General features: G+C 43.2%; 1 protein-coding gene across 3 annotated transcripts in view; it reads right to left on the bottom strand.

Annotated features, from left to right (window-relative positions):
* Window positions 1-215: 215 nt before the first annotated feature.
* DPF3 (double PHD fingers 3) overlaps window positions 216-14,516 on the bottom strand; it is a 183,552-nt gene continuing 169,251 nt past the window's right edge. For all 3 annotated transcript variants that reach the window (XM_075105735.1, XM_075105733.1, XM_075105734.1), the window contains one exon: window positions 216-14,497. In XM_075105735.1, the coding sequence (XP_074961836.1) occupies window positions 14,427-14,497 (71 nt within the window). In that variant the 3' untranslated portion in view covers window positions 216-14,426. The remainder of the gene's footprint in view (window positions 14,498-14,516) is intronic.

The following is a 14,516-nucleotide window of genomic DNA, read 5'->3' as shown; positions in this document are numbered from 1 at the left end:
TCAGCCACAGGGACTCCGTTCATTTATTATATATACTGGACTAGGTTGCTGACATCTTCTGTTTGCTGAATAAACTGTAACATCCAGAGTCCTTCCCCAGAGTTTGACCATCTCTTTTTGTTAGTACCAAAACAAACAAGGAAGATCTCAGAAAGAGAGCACTCTCCTCTCCCTCAACACATCTGTTTGGATGTACAACAAAGGCTACAGGAGCATTTTTCCTTGTACTTTTAATTGAAGTGCTTTAATATAAAAAAAGAAAAAGTACATACAAGTTCTAAACTCCTGTTTTCTGCAATCGTTTACACTTTTTCTAAGTTGCAACAGAATATTAGCTATGTAGGTAGTCAACACTGCTAACAAACTACAGTACAAGTTACTAATAACAGTACAAGATGCTTGGAATACATTCCTGCAAATGTGTATGAATACCAAAGAAATCCTGCAAAGTTGAAAGGTTTCCAACGCACAGCACCTTCTTCTCTCAAACCACTCTAGAATTTCACTCATGGGTTTCCTAACCACCAAAACACAGAAGGGCTGATCCTTGGCTGGTGCAAGCTGCAGTAGCTCCATTAGCATCCACGGAGCAATGTCAGTTGTCATGAGCGAAGGGTGTGATTCACTCTGTGCTCAGATAGACACCTTCAGATGGGAGTGAGACATCATGCAAGTCTCCATGCATGACAAACTGATGGGCCTCCTTGGTCAGTTCTGGCTTATAGCATTAAGCAACATACCTTTCTGAGGGTTTCAAGACCAATCTCTTTCTCCTGGAAGAAATCAGATCGGGACGACTGAAGAACAGTCGGGAGCAGCCTGGATTCTCATACTGCTCTAGGTAAAGCTGGGCAAATTTCCCCCAAAAGAAGCCAAGTTTTGAAGCATAAGAACCCACCCCATCATCTCTCCTCCCCCACACAAGGCTGGCAAAGCTATCGAGCACTTAATAAAACTGAATGTGAGATAAGAAGAGCAAAGGTCCTCCACACAAGCTATGTCAAACAAATCTCTACATACACACATTGTAACGATACAGTCACTTCAGAGTTCAAAAGAAAGGTTCACACTTTACAAAGGAGGGAAAGGGAGAAAAAATAACAAAGAGGCTGTCCTTACAATTATGTACTGGTTCCCAAACCTGTATCCTTATTCTGTGGCCACCAAAAGTAAACGAATACCAAGCAGCATAGTGTAAACTCCAATGAGGCCTCACAGTGGGTAGCAACAGGCAACCTGGAAGCGGTGTACATAGTTGAAAAGGAATTTGAAAGAAATGATGGGCATTTTTCTCCTATTCTGGTACATTTATATAATTGAAGACACAGTGACAAACACGCTATAGTGACGTGTCTCTCCAGCCTTGCAGACCCACCTACTTGCCACCCCATGATCAGTCACAGAAGGGTTTTTCCTCTGACCTATGAGTGGTATCTGGGGTATTCTTCAGGCAGGAGTCCTTTTTTTTCCCCTCACTTAGTTGTCCTGACTCACCTCAGCGCTTACCGTGTGACTAACAGGACAATCGGTTTCATCTGAGACTGTTGGGTTTTTCTCACAAGCATTGATACAAAACCTCCTTATCACTATTGCCCTGAAGACCAACGTTTCAATGGCACACTTCAGTCGGCAGCACCCAAACCTCCTCCAGGCTATTCACTGACTGGCATTAGATTATTCTGGTGGGGAACTACAGAAGTTGGCAAACCCATCACAAGGTTAGTTTTTCAATTTAATCAGCACATTATGAAAAGACTGAACACGAACGGCTCCAGCTCAGAGCAAAGACACGAAAGTTAAGTCCTCTTCTGCTGCAAAGAGGATAAAAGGCTATTTAGGGGACACAGAAGTTGGCATATTTTAGAAAACATGGTGGTGGCTCCGATTAAGAAAACATCTTCAGCTGTATCGCCTTTTCTTTGAATTTCTATTCAAGTATTCCTCGTTTTCTCCAACCACATTACCTTGACACCACAGTTATTGCATTACAAAAGCCACTATGATGCAGTCACTCAACATACACATAAACCATGTATAGGTGGGGGTATGTACAGCCAGGAAGTGGAGCGAGTTCCAAGCCACTTTTGTTTTTTTTTTCTTTCCATAGGGGCAGGCAGATCCCAGTTAGGTGAGACAGATAACCTAGGGCATCCCCAGTGTTGAAGGAAGGCTGTGAGTATATGAGCAGATAAAAACCACAAAAGCTAAACAAGAGTTAACATTACTAGAATATCCCCTGCTTTGTAGCTAACTCAGTTGCTCTAAAATCTCTCTCAGCTCAAATAATTTTATCATGCAGAATGTGCAGAACGTGCAAAGACAGAGGTGCTCTTCCCCTGTGAATGTAGGGAGCGGATGTGCTTTCTCAGTATTGCCTAGAAGTTACCCAGTCCACCTGCTCTTCCCTAGCCCGCTCTCTTTATAACAATAGTTCTTTTGCTTCAGCGGCTAACTGGTAAGACAAGACTATTTAATTACGAACAAAATTCAAGGTCAATGTATCAGAAGACTGGAAATAGACAACCTGCAACTTTTAAAACAAATGATGCATTGTACACTTAGTGCTTCTCTAAAGCCTCTTTCCACAGAGCAAAGCATCACAAGGGCAAGATTTCCATCAGTCCTGATTGGCATAGCCAATTCTAAGAATTAAAATGTAGATCAGGCCTCCACAGTCTTTGGCTCCCCTGCCAAAAATGCCCCCTGCCCCCTAGAGAAGCCAGTTCATTCTGAATATTTGTGTGATGTAGCCACTTCTGCGTTTGGACCCACAGCAGGTCATCAATTGCTCTTATGCTGGCCACACCGCAGTCATCAGGACCATTTTTTGATCACTTTCTGTATTTCTTAAACTATGTGCAATAAAAATGCAACTATGTGCAACAAAATTGAAAGACTCTTTATCCCGTACTCAAATTTATCTATTAGACTGGGAAATACCAGAGGAATGTACTCACTTCTTCAGAAAGTCCTCAGAAATCAAGTCAGGATCTTCTCATGTTGCGGGATGTTTTTTCATCTTTATGCTGAGTCAAGCTTTAGCTCACAACTGTTGTGTGCCTCACTGACCTTGCACTGAAAGGGCTATACATAAGCAACAAACTTTTCTGATTTCATCACCACAGCATTGAGTCCTGGGTAAGAGATTCTCTGAAGACCAAAAGAGCCTCTCGGGAATGCTTGTCTAACAACCTTGTCTTGAGACCACTCTGGACCTTCCATGACCCTTGTAACACCCTTCGGTTTTTTGCAGAGGGCTTCCAGGACACAGTCTGACAAGGGGAGGCAAGCCACAGAAATGGGTGATACCATGGCTGGACACAGACTATTACTCTACTCACTCTGATGACAAGAAGTAGGAGAGGAAGGGCTCAGCTGGACCCCAGACCTCAAAGATAGACATTGTTTAAAATTCCTTTTCACTTCCAAACTGAGGAGAGTTGATAGCAAAATCAATAAGGTACCTCAAATAAAAACCCTCAAGTTACTTTTTGAAGCCATTTTTAAGGATAAACCAGTGACATATAAAGAGGCAAGCCTCTGAAGTCAGAACACAGTTCTTGGATGTTTTGCTCCCAAATTGAATTAGTCTTAAAACGGGAAGGGAAGTAACCTAAAAGCCTTTACAGACTACTTTTAAATCAGAGGATGTTTTTCATTTAACTGTTTGTAACAGAATAATTTGAAAATAACTGAGCAAACCACGTAATCCCAGATGGTCTGTGTTCTGTGTGCTCTTGTGAAGCTGCTGTGACTCCACTGCATTAAAAGAAGACATACATTATTCTGTAGCAATTGTCCATGACACTGAGGCTTACAACATAAATATTGCAATACCTCATCCAGTTTCTGTATGACACACCATGTTTTATTGCAGTAATGTCTCATAATAGATGAAGGTGCTGCAGGGTCCTGTTTGGCCAATTGCTATAGGACCCTGGAGTGCACTTTCATAAGGAGGGAATATCTCTCACAGGAAGGGGGTTAAGATGAGGACTAGATGCCAGGAGAACCAGTTAAAGGCTTTACATGGAATCCTGGGCAAATATTTCTGTGCCTCACCCCACCCCCCCCCCCCCAAGCCCCTCCATTAAATGGGAGTTTCATTGCCTCACTTGCAGATAGTGCTGGATGCAAGGTAATGGAGCACAGCCCTGCTATGCACAGCAGAATGCCTCTAAATCAAGAAGCCAGTGTTTTTTGCCAATGTGACAGATTGAAAAATGCTTCTGGTACTTCTCTGAGTGGGTTACTAAGCAACACTTTGGCTTCCAGGGAGTAGCTGTGCTGGATGTGATCTTATGCACTGCCATCCTGACCACATCCCCAACTGGAGCACTGGGGAAAGGAGGGCAAGTGTGTGCCATCAGCAAGGCTGTGTGGCTTCACTGGCTGCAAAACAGTTCCTTCGAGATGAGCTGTAACCACAAAGGAAAAATATCCAAGAGGTGACGATGGGCCCACTCACAGGATGGCTAGAAAGCAAAGACGCTGTCAGAACATTCCTTTGGGAGAGAGGTAAAGCTAACTAACGAGGTTTAAGCACCACTCGCTAAACCTATGGCATATCGTGGTCATGCAAACTTTCACTTCAGCCTGTCTTGAAGCCAATGATGCTGAAGAGGACTGACTCCAGGGACAGAGGCTAAAAGTGATAGGGCCTGGAATAGATTTCCACGTGAGGAGGCAGAGAGATCAAAAAGACTGGAACAGATTAGAAATGGGTAGGAGAGGGGAGGTTAGAGCTGGGTGAAGTGAGGTCTGATACAGAAGAGGAAAATCATGCACTGCTGTTCACTGTTTCCTGATATAGCAGTAAGGGGTCGTTTACAGAAAAACAGAAGGCAATACACTAAAAACTGATGAATCAAGTCCAAACTCCATGGAGTTAGAGAGAAATTTGCCCTGGCTGCTGACTGCTCCATCATCTTTTTTTTTTGAGGTTTCTCACTTTCCTTTGGAGCCTGTGACATGACATCACCAGAACCAGGCTGAAACAGAACTGGGTGTAAACAGACCAGACTCACCTGGGATAGAAATACCTATTTTCCTACACGTGTTTGGTGTGTTCAAGTATTAAGCACCATAAATCTTTTAATAAAGACTAAAGTCTAAGACTACTTAGACTGGACCTCTTTAAGACACCAGGCCAACTTCTTGGCTTAAAGTTCATGGAGGAATGTTGATTGAGAGCAGCTGAGAATCTGGCCTATCTTGTAGAGAATTGGTACTTTTTTATGTGTTGTTAAATCATGCTCCAAATAGGACTAAGACTAAGTTATAAGGGATTATGTTTTATCTTATTTAGTTGAAATGCTGACATACCTTTGCAAAACAAATAACATTTTCTCCCTCCTCCTTCTTCTCCTTCAAGGTGAGTAACATTTATTATAGGACTCTAGATCTATTCCTGATAGGTGAGCAATATTTACAGTAAATAACATTAATATGATACACAAATGCATATATATTTGTATGTATAACTTAAAGTCGCCTTCTAATTAAAATTGAATACTACAGCATCACACAGTAAGGCTCTACCAATGTATTTATGGGAATGTCACTATTTTTGGATCTTTACTTAAGCATTTTCAAAGTGCACTTAAAAGTTGATGACATCACAGTTTTTGTCTGAAAGATCCACTATGATGTCACAGATCTATTCTCCTTCTATTTCCCTTTTGAATAATGGGGACAATGTTGTCCCAAAGGCAAATAAAGGATCAACAGAAAAGATCCTAACTCAGTCTTCCCCACCCCCAGTTTTAGTTGTTGATGTTTTTCTTTGCAGCCACTTCTAGTGAGAAAAATACGTGTATACCAATGCCACACTCAGTCTGAAATGGCAGATGAAGAAAAGGTGAAGAGATAACTTCACATACACAATAACACAAACTTCTATTTCTTAGGACACCTGATTGTCTAGCAGAGATGACAATTTACTTGAATGCTCTTGAGCCTCTCTTTGCATCTGCAATTCAATGAAATAAATTATTCCCAGGCCTGTCCCCATCACTGCTGACCCAGGATGCAGTGCTGAGAGAAAGTCAGGGTAAACAGGAGGACTGTTGATCTCTGCTGCAGCACAAGAAATTGAAAGCCATCAAGGTGAAGAGGAAACATTTCTCCCTGCATTTTTAAAGAACATTTTATGACTACAAAAGAGTCTATATGAACTATTGTGTGACCTTAATGCTGAGTTGGGATTAACTCAGCACACCAGTTTGATTCCCTGCAATGATCAAGGGTTTGTTGAACACTTCTAAGCTGATAGAGCTGATAGCTCAGTTTGGACCTCTCTCTATTTCTGAATTGCTCTAGATCCTTCAAATCAGCTTTGGTACACTCTGTCTCAGAAATATAGGAATATATTGTAAGAGAAGAAAAAAATGAGAATGAACAAGGAAGGATATTCTGTAATAAAGGACAAAGGACATGACACTTGGGAATTCCACATGCACTTGCTATAGCCTTCCCAAAAGGATGCAGGGGCACACCTTTTGTGTTATACTCTTAGAAGAGCTATGAAGGAGGAGTATATTAGCCATAGCGTTCATGTCCCATCCTTTGATTTTCAGCAGATACTTCCCTTTTAATGTTGCTGGCAACATTTACACTGGCAGTACATAGTGGACATCAAAATGCAGTCCTGAGTCCAGCAGCAGCAGATGTCTGGGCTGGAAACAGATCTGTGCTCCAGCAGAGTTCCTGGGCAGGGGGATTTCTGCCTTCCTGGCAGAAAATTTTGAGGAAAAACCTATCTTGATTTTCAGGACTGTAGGCACATGGTTTCTTGATGATGAGAATCAGCAGTTTCTAAGTCTTATATGGCAACAGTCTTATCCAAGGGGACAAAACTCCAGACTCTGATATCTCATGGACAGGTGCTAGCAAAGACCTTTCAGACTGCTACAGAAAGGAGGTCTCTCCCAGCCAACCAATTCATTCACTCAAGGCATGAGGAGGAGATGAACATGAAATGGACTTGTCATTCTTCCTCACTCTTTCAGAATATGAAGAATAAAACCTGTCCTTCTCTCTCCTTGGCTTCTGAAAAGTGGGGAGAGAGGGAACGTTTCCTGAGTCACCATGGAGGTGAAACCTATAGTTTGTTACAATGAACTGAATCAGATGGATGACTAGACTGGCAGGAGTCTGAAAGAAAGTATCAATACCTGAAAAATCAGTAATTTTTGGGTATGAAGTGTATTATTGTTACCGTCATGCACGCAAAGGGAGGTAATCGGATCTGGAAACAGTAGTTTCCTCATTTCAAAATAGCAGTAACAACATATAGTCTAAATGCCCAGGTGAATACTGTAATAACACTTTACGTTTTCATCCAACATAGCAGAAACACTAACCAAACATTTTTAAGCTATTGGCTTGATTCCCCAGCTGCAAGATGCCTGGCATTCTCACTGACATTTATACAATAAGAGGGTAAACCCTAAAAATCCTTCTGTCCCCCAGAAGTAATTGCTATTGTTTAACTTTCCCCTCACCCTCAGTCAAGTGCCTCAGTGCACAGTGGTGGTGGCATGTGCCAAACAGCCCAGCGGTGCAGCTGGAGAGACAGGACGGTAATGCACCTCTCCTTTGCCCTACACTAAGAGTTGGCCATCAGGACAGCCAGATTGTGCTCCCACAGCTTGCAGCCTGGCTACTTCGAGAGAGGCACGCACCACCCAGTGCCAGGGACACTGCCTGGCAGTGTCGGTCACTCTTGCCCTTATCTGCAGTGTGAGACCCTGTGCCCCAGTTGGCGCCGCAGGGGACAGGGCTGGGACAGCACCAGCACTTTCTGCAAAAATGCTCCCCAAGAGCAGGGACTTGATGTTCTGGCCCCAGTCAACGGCACCAGCACTGGTAGAAAGGAGGCAGCCTGAGCCTGCACTGCCATGGGAACATGACGGGGAATGGGCTGGGCAGCCGTGCTTATACGTCAGTCCCCTTCAAACAAGAGACCCCCCCTCCTCTCCCTTCCCCTCCAGCAAAACTGAGTTTATCTTATGTAAACCAGACCAGGTTTGGTGCCTGCCCTGAAAACCCATTTAAATACTGCCAGGGCTGGAGGTCATTGTTAGTAATTATATCACTGTTGAAGATGGATTTGGCTGCCTGACAATCCCAGCTCCTGCTCTCTTTGACCAGAGGAGAAGCACAGCCAGAGTAACTAAAACTTTAAATTTCCCATGCAGGGTCTTGGACCTTCAGCATCCAACTCCTGGCTTGTCACTTGCTCCCATCTCCCCTGGCAGCCTCACGGGCCCATGGCTGGCAGAAATAAACGGCATAGGGAACAGCACAGGAGAGTAAATGCCAGCAGTCAGTGCTTGCACGCAGTTGGCAGGCTCCAAGCGCTCTACAAAGACAGCTAAGAATTGCCACCCTGCCTTTTCTCCAGGAGTGAGGCACAGAGGGTTTGGGTACCTGCCCACAGCAGTGCTGCAATCCCTGTTTAAGTGGAAATAAGCCCTGCACTTTAGAACTCTGCTTAGGTGTAGTGAAATGTCACACTTTCAGATAAACTCAGAGCAGCTCTGACTCCCCATACTGGCGGGCGGCCTGGCACAACCAGCAGCTCTGCTGGACAGGCTGTGCCCCACTGGGGTCAGCTGTTGTTAACCGAGGCCTTTGTATGGCAATGAGTATGTGAGCATCTCTGCCTGTTTGGCTGAGGTTGTTTCTGCAGACGCATCTTCTTGTGGGGGCCGGGGCAGGGGAGGGACAGCACCTGCCTGCTCCTGCCCCGGTGCTGATGGTCATCCTGCCCGGCTGCCTAAAGAAAATTAACGTACTTCCCTTGCCCTGTCATGTAGTATATCATGCAAAATTAGATGCTAAGATCGTAACAAACCCAGAACTGGCTAGAGAAAAGGGCTCTCCTGTTCTGTCTGCCCGCTCCTTTCTGGAGAATTTATTTGCACAAAAAATACAGATCTGGTCAACTGGCAAAACTTCAGATGAGGACCTCCTCTTGTCCAACCTGCATCCTCCTATAACAAAATTGACCAGACAATCCATCTTTTAATCATCTCCTCCATAAGATTTGCATTTTCTGCCCTCCCACACTGGTGCCAAATTGTTCCCAATACAGTATCTGTTGCTTTGTCCAGCTTTTTTATATATTGGGAAAACATAAAGCATTTCCCCCTTCTGCTCTGAAAGAGCTTTATAGACTAACAGTGTTGCCAAATTATTAGATAGACAGACAAGTAAGATCAACCAAGATGTCTCACTCTAAGAAAGTGCTCCTAGCATTCAAGGTTACATATTTCTCCATTTCATTTATGTTCTTTTACTTATAGATGAACGAGCTGCATTATGTTAAAGATTCCTATTCCTCCATAGCTGCTAACTTTCTTTTATGTAGACACTGTAAAGTTTTCTCTAATGCAATTTCTTGACATACTGGAACTGAATTAACCCTATACACAGTGGTGGATGTGACACTAAATAGGAAAATTCAGAAAATTTCAATTCAGATAGACCTGAAATACTTCTGAGCCCCACATTAAATGGTTTATGTCAAATGAAGGCTACTTAATTATTTCATTTTGAAATTACATTTGAAATTCAAATATTGATGTGATTCATTCTAAATGGATTGAAACAAGCATTTACAACTCTTCTGATACTCTCCCCCCTTTTTTTTTTTTTGTATGAAAAAATTTGCCAGATTGAACTTGGATATATGAATGATTGTGGTTCTCTCAAAAATATATTGTTTTTTAAATACATTTATTCCACACAGAAAAATCATGCCCAGCTCTACCTGGAATTTCCTTGCCCACGATGCACACTATCCCTTTGGCAGTGACAAGCTTAATTAATATTCCTTTCTACCCCCATCCACTCTTCACCTCCCAAATGACCCCTGTCAAAGCACGTTGTAGGTGTAGAGAACATGCAACGGTCCCACAGCACTGCATGGTGTGGGAGAGACTTCCTTTGGGGCAGAGTTTACTGAGCTCCTTTTAAAGAAAGCTGAGAAGTAATGATTTCAAAGTCATTTAGAGAAACATTTGCTTAATCGGACACACTGAACAGTGCTTTCCTAGCTCAAGAACTGGCCTAAGGTACATTTACAGAAATGCTGTAAACTCAGTCCAAAGAAATGTCTATGGGAGTACAGTTTGGAGGCAGAATGGGACCCATCTCGTGTTTCTTAAAGGTATTGCCTCTTCTGAGCTACAGGGGAGGCCCTGTGGTAGTAACACGAGCTTGCTTCCTCATGGTACGACTCGGATGCACCCCCTTTTTGTGACCATTTCTCCACCTCTCTGGATTCTGAGGCTGCACCTGCAGTGGTTTCCCTCCCCAGCCAGCTTTCTCACCATGGGGCAGAAAACTGGGTAACACAGCACACAAATGTGATAGAGGTAAAGCCAGAACCAAGCCATGGTTTCATGCAATATAGTCTGAATTGTTCAATCTCTGGAACTGCCTGAGGTAGCTAACACCAATGAGGCTCCCTTCATGTGGGCACGAAGGAGGTAATGCACTATTTACTGCATCAGTAGAAGGGATTTTCTATAACTGACCTTTTCCAGGTTATCTGAAACAGGTTAAAAATGAGGAGGATCACATGAATATGTTTAACTAACATACTTTAAGGCCATTATGCGGACACAGCTTGTATTTAAATACATCCTCTCCCACAGTAAACATCTGTTTTTATAATAAGAACAGGAAGAACAATTACATCATCCAGCCTGACTTCCTCTATAACACAAGCCTTTCTCAGTCAGACATTCCTATGAATAACTATGATTGCATTTAATTAAAATACATTTTCTGGGAAGATGCCCATTCTCGATTTGAAGACTTCAAGGGATGCAGGATCTACCATCTCCCATGGTAGTTTGCCCTGATTTGTGCTAAAATACGGTTTGCCTTGCCTACACAGAAGAGTTTTGAAATACGCCAAAGTTTTATCATCTCAAGGACTGCCAACAAACTTGCATGTCCTGTCATAGAAAAAGAGAGAAGCATACAGAGTTGGAGTCCTGACATTTCTTGCTGCCCATACCAGATCGCTGCTAAAGTGCTTTCAAGATTTGCCTGACAGCCGATGGAGTCGCCCAAGTAGTTCACACCAACAGTCACGCAGGAAGGCTGTCTCCAAGGGGGTACCAGGTGACAGGGCGACAGTTCTCAGAGTTTCTAAACTCTTCCTCGCCCCGACGGTTGTGCCACAACCTCTCCACCTCTCAGTAAAGCGGGTACACCATTGTTCGCTTGATAGATTAACATTTCTGAAGTGTGCCCAGACATATGGCTCTGAATGCATGCTAAAAATGTCGCTCAGGTGTCCATCCCAGCCCCTTATCTTAGACCGAGCTAGTGAAGAAGGGAGACTGTAGCTGAGGGAAGTTCTGCTGCCAAAGTTACCTGGAGCTGCCGGGCTACACAGCAACACAGCACAAAGCTGAGGAGATGAAACACAACCGGACCACCGTGGATAAGTACCCTATTGCACCGATCTCAAATGGCAAACAATATTTTGCTGTTGAAGATCTAGCAACCTCTCTTTCTGTCATACCTCATTAGTGATAAACTTCAGCAAGGCAACTGAGGAATATTTCCAAACATGAAAGACACTGTTCACTGCAGAATGGCAGTGGGAGGGGAAAACAGTCAGTGCTATGGATCAAAGCCACAAAACAGGAGAGCAGGTGCGTGTGCTGAGCACAGCTCATTTAGCACCGCCTCCATCGCAGGGGTGGAGAGCACTGACTTTCTGTATCAGCCAGTCCCACCAACAGGGCTACCTGCGACTTACGTGATGAGCCACTGCTGCCTCCCTAACACACTGGCTAAAACAATGTGCGTGTTCCTCTCCATTTGATAACGCAGACATTATCCTACTCCTCTCCCAAGGTCAATGCAAATACCAGGAAACCGGAAGGCGATGGCCATTTTTATGGCAGAGGTGCCTAAGCCCAGCAGGCCTGGTAGCTGAGCACTATCCCAAACACTAACCCACCTCTGCTGCTCCCACCGCCAGCACAACCGCAAAGCTTTCCTCCAGTGCGCACACTTCTCAGCTCCTGTCCCACTTGCCAAAACACTCACTCTGCATGAGAAAGCCCAGCAGTGTCCTGGTGAATACATACTTGCACTCCTGGCCACAGCAGCAGCAGGAATTTGTATCTGCCTGAACTGTGCAAAGGTCCCAAAGTGCCAGGTCAGCAGGGTTCAACCACAGCAACAGATCAGTGCCAATGCTCATGCGGGTGAGCTGTGGCCGCCAGGTGCTCCCCAGGGCCAGGGCAGTTCCAGGCTGGAAGACGATTCGTTATACACTATTTTATAGTTTTTTTCCCAACAGGTACCACCTAACATAGGTCCACAGGCTCCCACTTTACCACCTCCGCGCCTGACACTCACATTTCTTTGTACTCCCAGCCCATCTGAGGGGCTATCACATGGAAAGCCTAAGTTATTGAACTAATTTCACAGGCAGCCAGCGCAGCTGCTCTGGGAGAGATTTGGTCCAATAAAACTAGGATAAATACTTTCTAAACCTTAGTAAAGCCTTTTTCTAACAGGTTAAAATACTCCTGCTGCAGCCTGAGACGAGGCTGTGGCAGTACATGGGAGAATCCAGCAGCTGATATGGCTACTTTCAGCGTGCAAGCTGAACAAAACACATAAGGTAAGAAACTATCTAAATAATGAGGGAAAGTGCATTAGGTCAGTATAGCTCATTCTAACTAAGTGTAATTAGCAGGAGAAGGAATAAAAATTAGCTCACTGATATTCTTTCACAATGTCCTTTCAAGCACTCGGGGACATTTAATTTTGCAGAAAAGTTTCAACCAATATAAATATGCCAAATATTATCTTCAGTGTCCCTACCTACTTGTACAAGCAACCCGAGTCACATGCTGCTTGGGACTCTCCTAAATTTATATTGTAAACCCACTTAAATCTATGCATAGAAAGTAATACACATCATACCCACGAAAATGGTCGTTCTGGGCTACTTGGCAGTTCAGGGAGTTGCAGGATTTTAACCTTAAAGATGTAGCTGATAAGAATTCTTTAATATACTCACTTGTCCTCCTAGTGATGTCTTAAATTATTCAAAGAGACTCAACTGGAATAATATTTTTTCAGTTGATGCTCTTGCTTAACGTTTCTCCATTTCACATGAGAGGTTTGTTTAAATAAAGTATAACTTTTTCTATTTAAATTTTAAAATCATTATGAAAATGTTTCTTTTCATATTAGGTTAAGTAAATTATTCCCTTCTTTTGAGCTGGGGAAGGTTTTTTTGTTAAATTATCACATTTGCCAAAAATTAGGTTGTAGAGAATTTGGGGGGAAAATATTTTAAAATTCAGCCAGATCTTGATAATTACTTTGATAAAAAACAGTAACACTTTGGAAATGCTGAATGTCCCAGTTAGGCAATTCCCCAAATAAAATGCAACTTTCAATTGCAGGACATTTTAGTTTAGAAATTTAAAAATATTTTTTTAAAAGTGCTTCATTTGACCCTAAGACAAAGTTGTTTCTTTTTGCAGCTTACTTTAGATCGCTCAGAAAACTGACAATTTTATTTTATACAGTCAACTTAAGATGACATTTTTCTTTTGTTCAGTTTTCTGAGCTAAACAGCAAGTCAGCTACGTACATAACCATTCGCAATTTTCTGAGCAAAAATAAAATGATGAGTCTGGACTGTATGCTGGCACTGCTGCGGGACAGTGTGCCTGAATATCTTGAAATACCAAAGACAGTAGACTTTTCTAAGCACCTCTGTGTGTACAAATCGGTACTGTTATTCCGTCAGAGATACTAAAACCATATTTCTAAAGATCTGCCAAATTAAAGCATTTGATCCAAGGGAAAAAGTGTCACCCCAAAAATTTTTGATCAGCGATTCTCTCAGTGACAACGTGTTGTTCATGACCCAGGAAGTCTTGAGCTAATGCAACTCTTGAAGCCCCCTATGAATACAAAGTGGTTGCAGTAAAGAGATTTCCAGTCAAGCCTGTGAAGAGAAACAACTGGTGCTGCTCCCAGCCAAAGTACTCACCAATAATTCCTTGGGAGATATCTTATTATGTCTTCTTTAAAAAGAAGACTAAACAGAAAGTACAAGGCCACACAAAATTGACTTCTCCATGTCGATAAAACAACCCTCCCCTTTCCATAATGCATGTGAGCCTGTAACAGTAAGCAGCAACCATGCATAGCAGTGAAGAGATTTCATCCAGAGCATCGGGAAAGTACATGATCCTTCTAGTAGAGCCCAGTATGCATTAGTGACAGTGAATACCACAGATACCTCTTCCTGTATTTGAGTGTCCATTCGGTTTGGTGGGGGTTGTGTCTTTGTGTTCTGGGTGGGAACTGTGTGCTGGTATGGCAACACCGGGAACAAAGTGTTTCTTGACTGCTGGAGCTCCTCAGGCCTGGAAGCCAAAAGCTGATGCTCGCTCTCTGAGTAGCTCCCGGCACAAATGACAACTCCAGCTCCCTGCAAATGAAGAAATCCT

Source organism: Phalacrocorax aristotelis, chromosome 10 (genome assembly GCF_949628215.1).
Source record: "Phalacrocorax aristotelis chromosome 10, bGulAri2.1, whole genome shotgun sequence".
In the NCBI taxonomy this organism is placed as follows: Eukaryota; Metazoa; Chordata; class Aves; order Suliformes; family Phalacrocoracidae; genus Phalacrocorax; species Phalacrocorax aristotelis.
The sequence above is the reverse complement of the archived record's forward strand: the minus strand, read 5'-3'. Positions and strand labels throughout refer to the sequence as shown.